General features: G+C 38.2%; 1 protein-coding gene across 1 annotated transcript in view; it reads left to right on the top strand.

Annotated features, from left to right (window-relative positions):
* Nucleotides 1–12,514: 12,514 nt before the first annotated feature.
* LOC311289093 (uncharacterized protein) overlaps nucleotides 12,515–14,834 on the top strand; it is a gene marked incomplete at its 3' end in the record, with an annotated part of 4,380 nt that continues 2,060 nt past the window's right edge. Inside the window, exons 1-6 of the mRNA XM_084406851.1 lie at nucleotides 12,515–12,562; nucleotides 14,085–14,145; nucleotides 14,247–14,297; nucleotides 14,374–14,418; nucleotides 14,500–14,564; nucleotides 14,643–14,754. Coding sequence (XP_084262977.1) covers nucleotides 14,289–14,297; nucleotides 14,374–14,418; nucleotides 14,500–14,564; nucleotides 14,643–14,754 — 231 coding nt within the window. The 5' untranslated portion in view covers nucleotides 12,515–12,562; nucleotides 14,085–14,145; nucleotides 14,247–14,288. The remainder of the gene's footprint in view (nucleotides 12,563–14,084; nucleotides 14,146–14,246; nucleotides 14,298–14,373; nucleotides 14,419–14,499; nucleotides 14,565–14,642; nucleotides 14,755–14,834) is intronic.

The following is a 14,834-nucleotide window of genomic DNA, read 5'->3' as shown; positions in this document are numbered from 1 at the left end:
AATCTCTCGGGACCTTTTGGACAAAAATGTCCGCATTGAAACCCATTAAAACTGAAATTTATAATCCCAGGGCCTTTTAACTATAAAATGATGCAGTCTTTGTTGAGAGGCGTTCATTCTGTTGGCAAGGCTTCAAAATCAAAATGTAATTTGTGTTTCTATTTTTTACCAGATGGAGCCATTTCCTCAGGTCTGGCCTATAAAGGAAAAACTCTTTTTATTCCTGTTTTCTGATGAATTATGCAGCAATAAATGTGTGTGTGTGTGTGTGTGTGTGTGTGTGTGTGTGTGTGTGTGTGTGTGTCACTGAGCACTGTGTGTCCCAGTGAGTTTTCCTGCCTCTAATGGGGAAACCTGTTACTGCGCCCAAACACAATCTCACTGAAAGCTCATTTATTGAGATATCAACCTCACATTTGGAACAAAACTTCTTTAGATTTATGGCTTCGATTTTAGTTCAACATGTTTCCTAAAAATATATTTTATATAAAATAATGTTCATAAATCATTTTCATAAACCTAAACCTATATAATATTTTTTTTTGTTCTGTTTTACTTTTTAAACTTGTTTTACTTCAGCAATAATCTGCCAAGGGTCTTCCTTAAAAGTCTGTACAGTTTTTTGACAGACATTTGTGTCCACTATGGACCTGTGTGTAACTGTTTAACTGATGCACAAGGGATCCAGGTTTGCTTGCTGCAAGTCCGACGCCTCGTATTATCAGACGGACCCAGTGTTCCTGACATTTGAGGTACAGAAAGGGTTCCTTGACAACCTGACATGAATTATAACACCTCTCTGATGATGAACTTCTGAGCCTTAGCCACCATGTTTCGGAGGACTCAAGCCTCAGATTTACAAGCATTCTGGCTTTAGTGAAGGGTTTTGCATCTCTTTTAAGATCATGCGTCTTTAATGACTGCATGGATTAAGTCAGTGTTTCCTGTTTACAGCCTCAGTCTCCCACAACAGTGCAGGACACTCCTAGTTTCTGCTCATCAAACTGCAGGATTCAAAACGAACGTCCTTCAGGCTTCCACTCTTTTCCACCAGTGAATTTACATGACTCATGATTTACTGGATTAAGATTAATGACGATCAACTGTGCAATCACAGCTTTACCTCGGACTAACTACACAAATGCACATTCATCATAAAAATAAATGCCCATGGTTTTAAGATGTGACTAATTTGCATGACTTTTCCAGGTCTAGAAATCACACTTTCAGCTGCGATTAATCAGGCTTCGGCTTTTCAACACCGTGAGAACACTGATTCTTCAAAGACAAAAACAAAAACAGGGGATGAATTAATATATTATATGCCTTGATTTCAATAGTTTAGCTGATTTTAATGAATCTTAATGACATTTTGAGGCCCCCTAGTGGTGATTAAACAAATGCACTGAACGACTGAAGGGGTTGTTAGGCACAACTCGAAGTCAGCCGTGATTTATTTACCAACAGCAATTCTTCTACCTAAAACAACAAAATGAACACATTCAGTAGTGTTAAGATTTTATATGTCTATATAATATATCCATATCTGTGAAATATAACGTCGTCTCATTTCAGCTTAACATATAACGTTAGCTTCGTAGTGTTAGCATAACGGTTAGCAGCGGTACACGGCGGACAACTTCAGCAAACGTTTTAAAAGGGAACATTTTCATATAATTAAGATGGACAGTGGTTACGGTAACTAATGTATACTAATGTAAAAATTAAAAATACCTTCTAGACAGACGAAAGAGTTTTTTTGTTATTTGAGCTGCATGTGCTGTCAGTCTTAAGTGCAATAATTAGATTAATATGTTTCCTAAAATAACTTATTCTGAATAAAACCAGTCACCTTCGCCTGACCAACAGTTTGCCAGGTAAATGGTTAGGATACTTTTATTTGTCTTACCTTACCTGTGTTATTTTCCACTTTCTTTCCAGCAATGTGCTTTTCCACTCTTCCATTCTTGATTCAGCCTTATTGTCTACATGAATGTGGAATAGCCTATTTTATACATAATAAATTGTAGCCTATATTCAGTTGATCATGTTTTTGATGTTTAAATTATAACGGCTGAAACAGACTCGTGATTTGATTACATCTGACATGAAAGTTATTAATATTAACATTAAAACGCTAACATTTTTAACATGAACTTAATTTTACAATTAATTCAAATAATATTTTTACTAATATGCACTAAAACGATAATGTCAATCTGCAAAACAAAAAACATGTTTTTTAGATAAAATCCATTATCACAGTTAATTTAATGTATTTCAATGAATAAACAAATCCCCTTTTAAATCCAATATTTAAATGTTAATGTTTTAATTATTCGTTTAGTCTGAGTTGCGTGGTGTCAGGTCGCATGGGCGACTGGATTTTGCAAGTGTTGTCATGGAAATGGCAGGTGAGGGAGACGAAATAGGGGCGTTCGCAAACTGGCCCGGACAAATGTCCTCAGAACGTCCTTCAGCGAACGTTACAAAGTGGACCAGATGCGGAAGTCCGGGGGAAGTCCGGGGGAAGTCCGGGGGACGCCCCCCCCCCCCAAAAAAGTTTGGGGTCAGTAAGATTTTTTAAATACTTTTGAAAGAAATCCCTTCATCTCATCAAAGCAGCATTTATTTAATAAATACATTAAAAAGAGTAATATTCTGAAATATTGTTGCAACTTAAAATAACTGTTTTCTGTTTTAATCTTTTTTTTACAAAGTAATTATTTCTAGGATGTTAAAACGGAATTTTCAGTAGCCAGCATCCAGTCGTCAGCATGTAAATTGTGAAAAAAAAATTGGATTATGAATCCTCTAATAAAATAAATCATTCCCCTCGGATACCAGTTTCGCCAGATCTCCAGGCTTCTGCTCCTTCCAACATCCCAGTCTCTTGCATTATGATTTAACAGGATCAGGATCAACCCCTTCGGATGCTGTGGCCTGGCTGTTTTTTGTGTCAGCATCTAAAGTGAGAAAAAACAACAACAATTGAAATGTTAACATATAAAAAATTATTAAAAAAAACATAAAACAAGGGTGGTTCCAAGTGTAATTTATACACTTGTGTTTTTCCAAGGGTTAGGACATGTCCACCTCAGGAAACAAAGACTCTTCTGAGAACCTCTAAATGCACTTTGACTGGAGAGACCTTAGAATAAATTGAGTTCCGGAAAAATAGGTACAGGTGTTGTTTATTATTATTAAAAACAAATTTAGGCGGTGTTGTTGAAAGAGAATCATACAGAAAGTAAACCAATTAAGGGCATGATGAAATAAGAGCATGAGAACAACTTACTAAAATTATCAACACAATGTAAAGAATCATTTTGTTAACTTCATGTCTAGGGCTGTAATCAACCAAAGAAAATCTTGGTCGACTAAAGTCCAGACATTTTCGACTAAAAATGACGTTAGGGAAAAAAACGTTACATTAAAGGGATAGTTCACTTTGAAATTAATTTTTGGTATGTTTTAGCTTACCTCAAGGGCATCCAAGATGTAGGTGTCTTTGTTTCCGCAGTAGTTTCAATTTTGATATTTTTAGGTCAAACCGTTCTTGTCTGTCAGTCATATAATGCAGGTCTATGGTCACTGTCTCAAAACACAAGCACAGAGTCCAAATTAAAACAATTCCCCACGTCCAAATTAAACAATTCCCCATCGTAGGTACACATTGATGGCCTAAGACACGAAACGAGCGGTTTGTGTGAGAAAACGAACAGTATTTATATCGTTGTTATCTCTTGAAAACAGCACACGTCCAAATGATCTGACGGCGCGGGCGGGTATAGATATATACATAGATGTCGCCTTGTGCTGTTTTCAAGAGATAACAACGATATAAATACTGTTCGTTTTCTCACACAAACCGCTCGTTTCGTGTCTTAGGCCATTTAATTAGCTGTGCGCTGTGCGCAGTAATTTGTAGCCTTGTTGTCCGCCTAAATGAATTATAAATAAACATAAAAAACTAGCAGGGTTATTTGCAGTATATTAAATCGTTTTTGGCCTAATTATTTTGCACTGAAATGAGTCTGACACACAAGTCTGTCGGCTCTGACAGCGTTGCCTCATGTGCACCTGCGCAATATCAATATCAACTATGTTGTCAACTAGTGATATCACAAGTACTTTTTAGGAATATGCAACATAATTTAGACAATTGTTTTTGTCATAAGTATTATAATTAACTGACAGACACTATCATTTCAGCCGCTCTGTGCAGCTCGCACAGAGGCTGGCTGAACATAGGAGCTAAACTTCGCGGCTGGCTGAGACCCGAATCGAATAGACTAACGTTATTAACTTAAAGCTTTTACTCTTAAACACAAAAGGCACGTCCACTTTAATAAAAAAATAATATTTATTAAACAAACCAGATCAAGTAATAATATTCAGCAAACCTTCTAGTAGCCTACTTTCTTCAATCTGTCTCTCTTCTCCAGTAGGTTGGGCTAATCCAAAAGACGTGAAAACAAGGGGGGTGTTATGAAAGAAAGACTGTTACCTGTGAAACAGCCGTGCTCTGAAAACACCCCCATTAGCAATTAGTGCTTTCCACCTGATGAACGCGGCAAAACTGATGAAATGAATGCGGAAAAACTAATGAAATGAACGCGGCAAAAAATCGACCAATCAGAATTTTGGTCGAGCCAGAACGTATCGACCAAATAATCGACTAATCGACTGGGAGAATACAGCCCTATTCATGTCATTCATTTTGTCAACTTCATGACACTCATGTCATTCCAAACCTGCATGATTTCTTCTGTGGAAGATGATATTTTGAAAAATTACTCAATTGGATTTTCATTGTATGACCAAAACAGATTAAATATAATTCAGAATATCTTCTTTTGTATTTCACAGAAAAAAGTAAATGATACATGTTTGGAACAACATGAAGAACAATCCTTTTAATGTCTTTATCAAGAAATCATTGATAGTTTTTACTTGCAGCATGAATATTTATTTAAAAAAAATACACAGAAAAAGAGTGGCCTGTGCCTGAGTGGCTCTCTTTTGGGTTTATTTAGCTCAGTGGTCACCAACCTTTTCAAGCCTAAGATCACATCCAAAGTCCAAATGTAAACCAAGATCTACTACCACTTGCATAAAATTATGAAAAACCAAGGCCACAATGTAGTTCTACTTTGACATTCTTTGTTGCCTGTTAGTCACTAGCAAAATATTTATTTAACTATACAAATAGTATATAACTATACAAACTGTCAACTATAATTCAACATTTGCGGAGGTGCGCGCGCGGCAAAAATGACGTCATTGTAACAGCGCGCGCGCATCCGAAGATGCACGACTTTGAGCCGAATCTGCCCGAGCAGACGGATATTAGTATATCTCATCACACCGGCACCCAGTTTGCGCGTCTAAATCAGTTGTATGGTCTGGTTTTCAGTCTAAATCAGTTGTATGGTCTGGTTTTCAGTCTAAAACAGTTGCGTCAAGTATAAATGCCTCGTCTGTTTGGGGAGGTGCGCGCGCAGTCAGCGGAGGCTCGCGCTGCGGTGCCAGGCGAAAGTATAAACAAGGCTTAAGTCAGCGGTTGTTTTACAGACATTATATGTAAACTATAGGCTATTTGATTGGACAGATATACCCCTCTCTCTCCCCTTGACACCATTTACTACACACAATAGGCTCACACATGGTGCATTTTAAATTAATAAATAATAATGAATAAAAATATTGTTTTTTTTTTTTCTCTGATTTGAAAACTCTTCGCGATCGACTTAAAATGCTTCCAAGATCGACTTGTCGACCGCGATCGACGGGTTGGTGACTCCTGATTTAGCTGTTTGTCACACATCACAATTAAGGAAAAAAGAGAAGACAACTGAATATTAGTTGAATATTACATAAATCTATACAAATAAAAATGATTATTTTTTTGACTAATTAATCGGTCAGGAGTCTATAAATCTGGTCCTCAAAGTGCACTGTCTTGCAGTTTATGTCCAGACCTGATCAATCTCACTTGCTCTTTTAACCAAAAGAGCTCGATTAGCTTGTTCAGGCGTGCTGGACCAGGGCTGGTGCTAAAGTCTGCAGGAGCTGAGATCCCCTGCTAAATGTTCTGAACATGACTAGATTGATCACTTACAGTAGTAGTGGTGTCCAGTCCTGGTCATGGAGGAGTTTAGCCCCATCCTGTCTGTAGTTTCTGCTGATCCTGAGGACCTCGATCAACTGGTTCAGGTCTGCTTAACTGGGGTTGGAGCTCAATTCTGCAATCAGGATTAGACGACAATAAATACTGAAAAGAGAGAGGACAAACAACATTTCAAATACAGTATTTGTTCAGGGGGTGAGGAACATCTCATTTAAAAAATTTGATTCCCAAAATAAACAGATAACGTAAGCAACATTTTTATGAAAATATTTATATGGTGCAAAGAATGTTTTTGTAAATGTATATGACAAATCTACAATGCAAACACGGAGAATGTGTCAGACAGTGATTTCCACAGAATATTTGCACAGAGCAGCACCAATTATCTGATAACACACAATGGAAAAGGGAGAAAAAGTAAAAAGAAAAAATTATATTTCAGTCAAATATTTACAGTATCTGTATTGACAAACGTACTGATGAAATTTATACATTCAAAAGAAATTATTACATTAATTATATTAAATGAATGTATTTCATGGCCTAAATGTTGTACTTCCATTATAACTTTACATAATTGAGTTAATTAAATATTACAGATGGTTGATTTCATTTCAGTTATCAATTAAAGTTAGAATTGTAAAATCTGTTATTTTTAGGTCAAGTTAACATGATAGTTATGAACCCGTGTAACGTTATGTAATTTAACTTAAATAGCCTAACGTTAACTGATTTGCTGTCTGTCAGCGCGCAGTGTTTATCGGTGTCTAACAATTACAAACGGTCATAATCATATTTAACGAGATGTAATATGAGTGTGTAACTTATGTATTGTATTTACAGTTATGCTACATAAATCCTCGTTTACATTATTGAGCCTATTTAATTATACAAATTAATTATAGTGATCGATTTTTACTTTTGAGCTGGCGCCTGCTTTTGAGGAACTATTTTGCACGTCCCTGGCGGTTGGTTTGTAAAATATCTTCATTGTTTTGTCAGATATCTTAATTTTGTCTGAATATATGCAGAGAAGTGTGTGTGTGTGTGTTGTTGTTGTTGCGGTTGTTAATAAACTAAAAATAATAGGCCTATAATTTTATTAAACAATAAATTAAATGAAATTTTAATTGTATTAAAAAGAAACAAAAAAAAATCCTACGTTTTTTTTTATGCTTAATCACGCATTAAATTCAGGTAGGCTACTGAGTTGCAGTCCTCAGTGCCGCAGAAAAGCGCTGAAATGGAGATGAAGGGGAACCCGGTTTTTTTGCCTTATTTTAACTGGCCCATCCAGTTGTCTGGGGCCCCACCTACAATCAAAATCGCTAGTGCCTATCACATGTAATTTTGTAGCGAACTGTCTCGTGTGATTAAAGTTTTGAGCTTCAGAACTTCCGATAACATAGTGAGTTTTTAGGGAGCGAATGTTTCAGTGCACTGTAAGGATTTTGTGATAAAGACGGCCCTTAACCACTGACTACTGAGCTAGAGACCTGAGTGATATGCACCCAGAGTTTAGCACCTTGACTAGCTTGTTCAGGTGTGCTGGACTAGGTTGGAGTATACCTCTGCATGTAAGTGGACCTTGAGAGACAATATTGATATCTCCTGCAAAATGTTCTGAACTTACAACACTGGTGTCCAGACCAAAGTTCTGCAGAGTTTCTGATGATCCTGGATCAGCTGCTCAGGTCTGCTTAATTGGGTTTGGAGCTAAACTCTGTGATCAGGACTAGATGGCAAACAATACTGTAAAGGGGAGAAGACAAACAATATTATTATGTTATAAATAATTTGTTATGTGTTCATCTGCTTACCTGTACAAAGTATGCATCATGAATAAGCGGTATATATTGAATTTGATCTTTTAATAACACTGTTTTACTACATACATTAATACTAACTTCAAATCTGATAAAAAATGACTGGTGGGCAATGGAGGAAAGGCTTTTTTTTTTTTTGCCCTACAGGTGGGCGTTGTCGGTACACGATTCGTTCCACCTGCACAATCCGTTCTATGCATGCGTAGTAGACGCACACGATTCGTTCCACCTGCACGATCCGTTCTACGCATGCGTAGTAGACGCAGTAGAAAACGCGCATGCGCAAATGATAATTCTATTTTGCGACGATTTACGACACTGCACGATATGTTCCACGCATGCGCATATTTGTACCGCGAGACTTAATTCACACACAGCGAAAGAAAATGGAGTTCAGCGGAAGAAACGAGAAGTTTGCCCTTTACGATGCCGTTAGGCAATATTTGTTTGACGGGTTAGTGGATGTGGCATTGAAGAAGAAGGTCTCACGAATGGCTGCAAATTTCGCTGTAAGAGGTAAGTGAGTGTGGGCATTTGAAATAATACTAGCTAGGGCTGGGTAACGTTACCAAGTTCGATACTTTTTAGGTACCGACCGAATTGCCTATCGAGTATTGAAAAATTACTTCTTGTTCGGTACCAGATTTCGATACCTAAAGGGATAACTCGTCAAAGTCAGTGCTTAAACAAATACATAAGAAATGCACAACGACACACCTAAAACATACTCATATGAGACGCGCGCGCACACACAAACTCTCCACGCACATACTCAATGAGACGCGAGCACACACACAATACCCTAAAGATGTACCCTACACACACAATACCCTAAAGAGGCTGGTTGTGCTGACGTTGTACGACGTCTCGTGGTTCCATCACAGACTGCCAAAAAAAAAAAAAACCTTTCCCTTTAAAACCTCACTTATCGTGCTTATGCTACTCTGAATAATGCCTGAACTTCGTATTTTGAGCACTTCTTGCGTTGTTGTTGTTTTTTGCCTCTTCATGATGACTCGCTTAATTTAGTCCTAATTTGTAAGTCGCTTTGGATAAAAGCGTCTGCTAAATGACTAAATGTAAATGTAAATGTAAAATGGAAAAGTCGATCAAAAGTGTGCCTACATTTCTCCAGGCTCACGTTCAAAAATGTGTTGGTTAGTCACAATTTTTTTTTTTTTTTCAGTAAGGAAAAGTGATAAAAATCGTGACCTTAAAACATGTGTAATGTTACAAAAGATTTCTGTTTCAAATAAATGCTGTTCTTTTGAAATTCTTATTCATCAAAGAATCATGAAAACATTTATCATAGTTTCCAAAATATTAAGCAGCAAACTGTTTTCATATTTCTGAAGGATATGTGACACTGAAGTAATGATTTTGAAAATTCAGCTTTGACATCACAGGAATAAATTACATTTTGAAATATATTCAAATAAGATTTTAAATTGTAATACTATTTCACAATGTTACAAGTTTTACTGTATTTTTGATCAAACAAATTCAGCTTTGGTGATCATGAGCTCTTTATAAAAAAAAAAAAAGTGCACTGGCTAAGGAGCATGAGTCAAACTGAAAAAATAAAACCAAAGTTTTCTGAGGTAATGTGTTATGTAATCTTGTTAAAAATGGATTTCATAAAATTGATATAAAAAAAAAGTATCGTTAAGGAACCGGTATCGGAGTCAAGGTATCGGTATCGAAATTTTTTGAAGGATACCCAGCCCTAATATTAGCATTGTTTTAGTTAACACGTGTGAGCATGTCAGTAACGTTCCATCTAGTCAGACATAGTAACTGCCAACATTTTTTCACCACACATGTTTGCATCCCTGAACAAAGACACGTGCACATAAGTGCTGTATTGTAATACCAAACAAAGCATCAAAATCATTATGTAACATTAACAAACATTGTTTGTCTATCACAGAAAGTAAATTATTCTACACTGGCCCCAGTGCTCAATTCATGAGGCTGGTTGTGCTGTCTGATGAGCAGAGGCGGGCTGTCCTGGAGGAGTGCCACAACAACCCTGGCACAGGGAACCATGGGGGCGTGAGGGCGACCATGGACAGGGTTGTTGTGGGGTACTACTGGGATAATATAAAGGCAGATGTGGCAGACTGGGTACTTTTTTGGAACTTTCATGGAATTTAGCACTATGGCTCTCAGGCAATGAATTGATTTAGTGGCTTTGTTTGACTTCAGATAATTATTTGGTCTAAATAATAAATGTATCCATCAGGTCAAAAGCTGTCACAGATGCCAAAAGAACGACCCCATAAAGACTGTGTCTCCTGCCCTTCACCCTATTAAGGTAGAGCTTACCTTGGTGTACCACTTGAAGCAACAAGTTAGGTGATGTGGTAATATTACATATCTCTACAGGTGAAAGAGCCGTGGGAGGTGGTCGGTATGGACCTCATTGGTCCACTGAAAAAAACCATGAAGGGCCATCAATACGTCCTCACGGTGACAGACCTCTTCACGAAGTGGGTAATCGCTGAGCCTTTGAAGTGTGGCTCCAGCACTGAGCTGGCTGAGGCACTTGTGTCAAACCTCTACAAATTTGGTATGGAAAATCCGGAAAATCATCACTGATAGGGGCCGTGCATTTGTTAACGAGGTATGTGTCTTAATTACCCTCTCCCTTCACCCCCTTCACACAGGACATATGACATCATCACAATTCACACTGTTTTAAGCGGTCATTAGTCATTTCTGAGACCAATAAATATTGAAAATAACCATGTGTGTCTGAATTATGTACAGCTTAATGCACACATATTTGCGGCGCTGAACATCAAGCATGCCATCACAAGTGCATACCATCCCCAGTCAAACGGCCAAGTAAGTGTGCCATCATGACATCCTGCAAAACAGTAAAGTCAACTTTAGCCAATGTATACTAAAGTGCATGTAGTAATTCCTTTCTTTGTTGAAGGATGAGAGAACTAATCAAAATGTAAAGAGGACTCTCAGAAAATATGTTAATCAGCACCATGATGATTGGGACATCCACCTGCAGGCCATAGTTTATGGAATAAACACTGCAAAACAGGTTATTATACAAAATGACTAGATAACGTATATTGCATACATGTTTTAAGAGTTTTATTTTGTGATTTGATGCAAAACTTTTTGTTTCAAATTAGAGATCCACCAAGAACAGCCCGTACTTTTTAATGTACAATAGGCACCCCCGTCTACCACAGGCGTTAAATGTCTGTGAGACAGACGCTGCCTTTGAATTGGTGGACCCAGAGGAGGAGCTGGAGCTAAAACTAGCTGGAGTCAAGGCCCTCAATGAAACGGTTTGTTCAGAGTTGTGTGGATGACTTGTTCAATTTGAATAAGAATGTTTGCATAGTAATATATTCTTATCTTTAAGGTGCGGAAAAACATTGAAAAGGCACAGGGGAAACAAAAAAAAGGCTTTTGAGGCAAAGAAAAGGAAAGGGGTTCGCCAGTGCTCAGTTAAGGCAGGGGACGAGGTCCTAATTGGGGAGCCCAAAAAGAAGGTGAAGAAGGGAAATTGTTTGCAGGATCTCCACCAAGGGCCATTCACCCTCACATCCCTGACAGAGAAGGGTGTGGCAAGTGTGGCTGTGTCAGGGAAAATACAGAAAGTTAATGTTGCGCAGTTAAGGCCCTACTTTCGGCCACAAGGTATTGTAATAATCCTACTTGGTGACATAGCAAATATAAACATGACACTTGACAATGACGATTAGTATTTACTTTCCTGTTGTGTAGATCATAGCCATGAATCTGAGGGCAGCCAAAATGATGCAGAAGACATTGGACTGGTGGACCACCAGTATGCCAATAAAGGTCCACTGTGGTCCAAGAGATTGTGTCCTCCGCAAGAACAAGTGGTGAGTGCCAAAATAAATGGGATTGTTCACATGCACAGCTTGTTGGTGTGCTTTAAATAATAAATGCATAATTGCTCATTCCTAACAGGGATATTTTTTATTTCTAGCTGACCTATGTGCTGGACAGAACACGTCCAGCAAAAGAAATTGTTGTTCTGGATGGCCCAGTTTGTCTTCAAAGGGAGGACTTTTGGAGCCTGGGGCTAGATGAACAGGTGGAGAGCAATGTAAGTGGATATTGCTGTAAAGAGTTTGGATGGTTCTAATGCCTTTATTGTAATTATGCAAAACATTCTGTGCTTTCAGATTGGGAATGCGTGCTTCAGGCTGGTAAAGGAGGCAGCCAGGAGACATGTATGTATTTGTATTTACCTTGATGACTTACACATAAATTTGTGCAAAAGTGAGTACACCTCTCACATTTTTCCCAAATACTTTGTCTTTTCATGGGACAGCACTATAGAAATGAAACTGTGATGCATCTTAAGGTAGTCGCTGTACAGCTTGTACAACAGTATAGATGTATTGTCCTCTAAAAATAACTCTACATACAGCCATTAACGTCTAAACAGTTGGCAACAAAAGTGGAAGGTAGAGGAGAGCAAGGAGCTTTTGTGAGATATGTATATGAAATGCAGACATACAATTTTATTCAGGGAATGGATGTCCACATTGCTGACCTATTTGAAGTCCCTAAATGGAAACTAAGGGAACCTAGTTTGCCGGTAAGTTGCATAATGTGTTGACAAGTCCAGCAGATACACCTCTTTAAGTGAAGATATGTCAAAGGAGATCTGAACATATATATTTTTTTTCATAGGACAATGTGGAATCTAAAGACATCATCATTTTGCCAGCATGGTCTAGGGGGTCACAAACAGCAAGCCACTACATGCTTTGTGTACAGTTACATTGTTTTTTAGTTTTTCCTATATATTTTTAAACCAGTTGGTGCCCCTATAGCTGACATTAATAGAGTATGTTCTTCACAGGTGTTATTAGTTGCTAAGAAGGAGGCTATTTTTCTGGACTCATTATGTCCAAATGGGTTTGGAGATGAGAAATACCGAACCATATTTAGGTTTGAAACGCATAAGCAGAGGACATTAGCAAGGTTTGACCTGTGACCGAATAAGGCTAACACAGAGAACAGAAAGTGCATGTAGTTACATGCTACTATGGAAATTAAAGTTAATACATGATAGGGGGTGTTTTCTACATTTTTCATCCAGTTAAGCCTGAACAGCACTCTGAAAATCTTCAATCTGATGCCACTGTGTAACAGCCTTAACAAATACAGATCAAACTGAGTGAAATGGACTGATATCCTGTTCAGGCAAAGCCTTGTTCTCTGGCTTCAGGATTGAGTAAAAGCCTTGTTCTCTGGCTTCAGGATTGAGTAAAAGCCTTGTTCTCTGGCTTTAGGATTGAGTAAAAGCCTTGTTCTCTGGCTTCAGGATTGAGTAAAAGCCTTGTTCTCTGGCTTCAGGATTGAGTAAAAGCCTTGTTCTCTGGCTTCAGGATTGAGTAAAAGCCTTGTTCTCTGGCTTTAGGATTGAGTAAAAGCCTTGTTCTCTGGCTTCAGGATTGAGTAAAAGCCTTGTTCTCTGGCTTCAGGATTGAGTAAAAGCCTTGTTCTCTGGCTTTAGGATTGAGTAAAAGCCTTGTTCTCTGGCTTTAGGATTGAGTAAAAGCCTTGTTCTCTGGCTTCAGGATTGAGGAAAAGCCTTGTTCTCTGGCTTCAGGATTGAGGAAAAGCCTTGTTCTCTGGCTTCAGGATTGAGTAAAAGCCTTGTTCTCTGGCTTCAGGATTGAGTAAAAGCCTTGTTCTCTGGCTTTAGGATTGAGTAAAAGCCTTGTTCTCTGGCTTCAGGATTGAGTAAAAGCCTTGTTCTCTGGCTTCAGGATTGAGTAAAAGCCTTGTTCTCTGGCTTTAGGATTGAGTAAAAGCCTTGTTCTCTGGCTTTAGGATTGAGTAAAAGCCTTGTTCTCTGGCTTCAGGATTGAGGAAAAGCCTTGTTCTCTGGCTTCAGGATTGAGGAAAAGCCTTGTTCTCTGGCTTCAGGATTGAGTAAAAGCCTTGTTCTCTGGCTTCAGGATTGAGTAAAAGCCTTGTTCTCTGGCTTTAGGATTGAGTAAAAGCCTTGTTCTCTGGCTTTAGGATTGAGTAAAAGCCTTGTTCTCTGGCTTCAGGATTGAGGAAAAACCTTGTTCTATGGATTCAGTTTTGCATAATTTTTTTTCCAGACAACTTGCAGGAGCAGTGGCTAATGGACCGTGGGTGGAGAAGACGGGCAAAGATTTTGATGTAACTTTGCTTACTATGTAATTTTGCCATTTCATTTTGCTCAGCGGACACTATATATGGTTGTCAACATCACATCTGAGAAACTGTATATTACTTTTCAGCCATTTCCAGTTCAGTCAGATGGACAGAGCTGTGGGATATTCATGCTTATGGTAAACTTATACAATTCCTATTCATTTTTTCCTGTTTGTCCTAAATCTCCGTAATCATTATTTTTCTCTTTAACAGTATGCCCTCTGCATCTGTACTGGTGCCATGTTTCACTTTTTGGATGTAAGTTGTAATTCATGGAATGTATCCAAGAATGTTAAAAAACAAACAATGCAAGACTCCAGTATTACATGTGTATAACAGACTGACATACCATCTATTCGGAAGTGGTGGTGTCTCCAGATTCTGGAGAAATTCTCGATCGCAAGGTAGGACACATTTCAAGCAGTAAAACATGGGTCTGCTTTAAAATTATGCTACATTAAAAGTACCATAATTTTGAATAGGCATGGGCAGAACTTCGGGCAGCGCTTTGCCTTCTGGACAAAGGAGGCAGAACAGCTGATGGCAGGCACCCTACCACCTATTTATAGGATTTCTCGACCCCAAATAGTCAAGGTATGGCCAAACTAACCAGACAACCATTTTCACGTATGCATTCTATACAGGTAGGTCTCAAAAAATTAGAATATTGTGGA

Source organism: Rutilus rutilus (genome assembly GCF_951802725.1).
Source record: "Rutilus rutilus genome assembly, chromosome: 4".
Taxonomy (NCBI): Eukaryota; Metazoa; Chordata; class Actinopteri; order Cypriniformes; family Leuciscidae; genus Rutilus; species Rutilus rutilus.
Note: the sequence above shows the minus strand (reverse complement) of the source record. Positions and strands in the feature narration are given on the sequence as shown.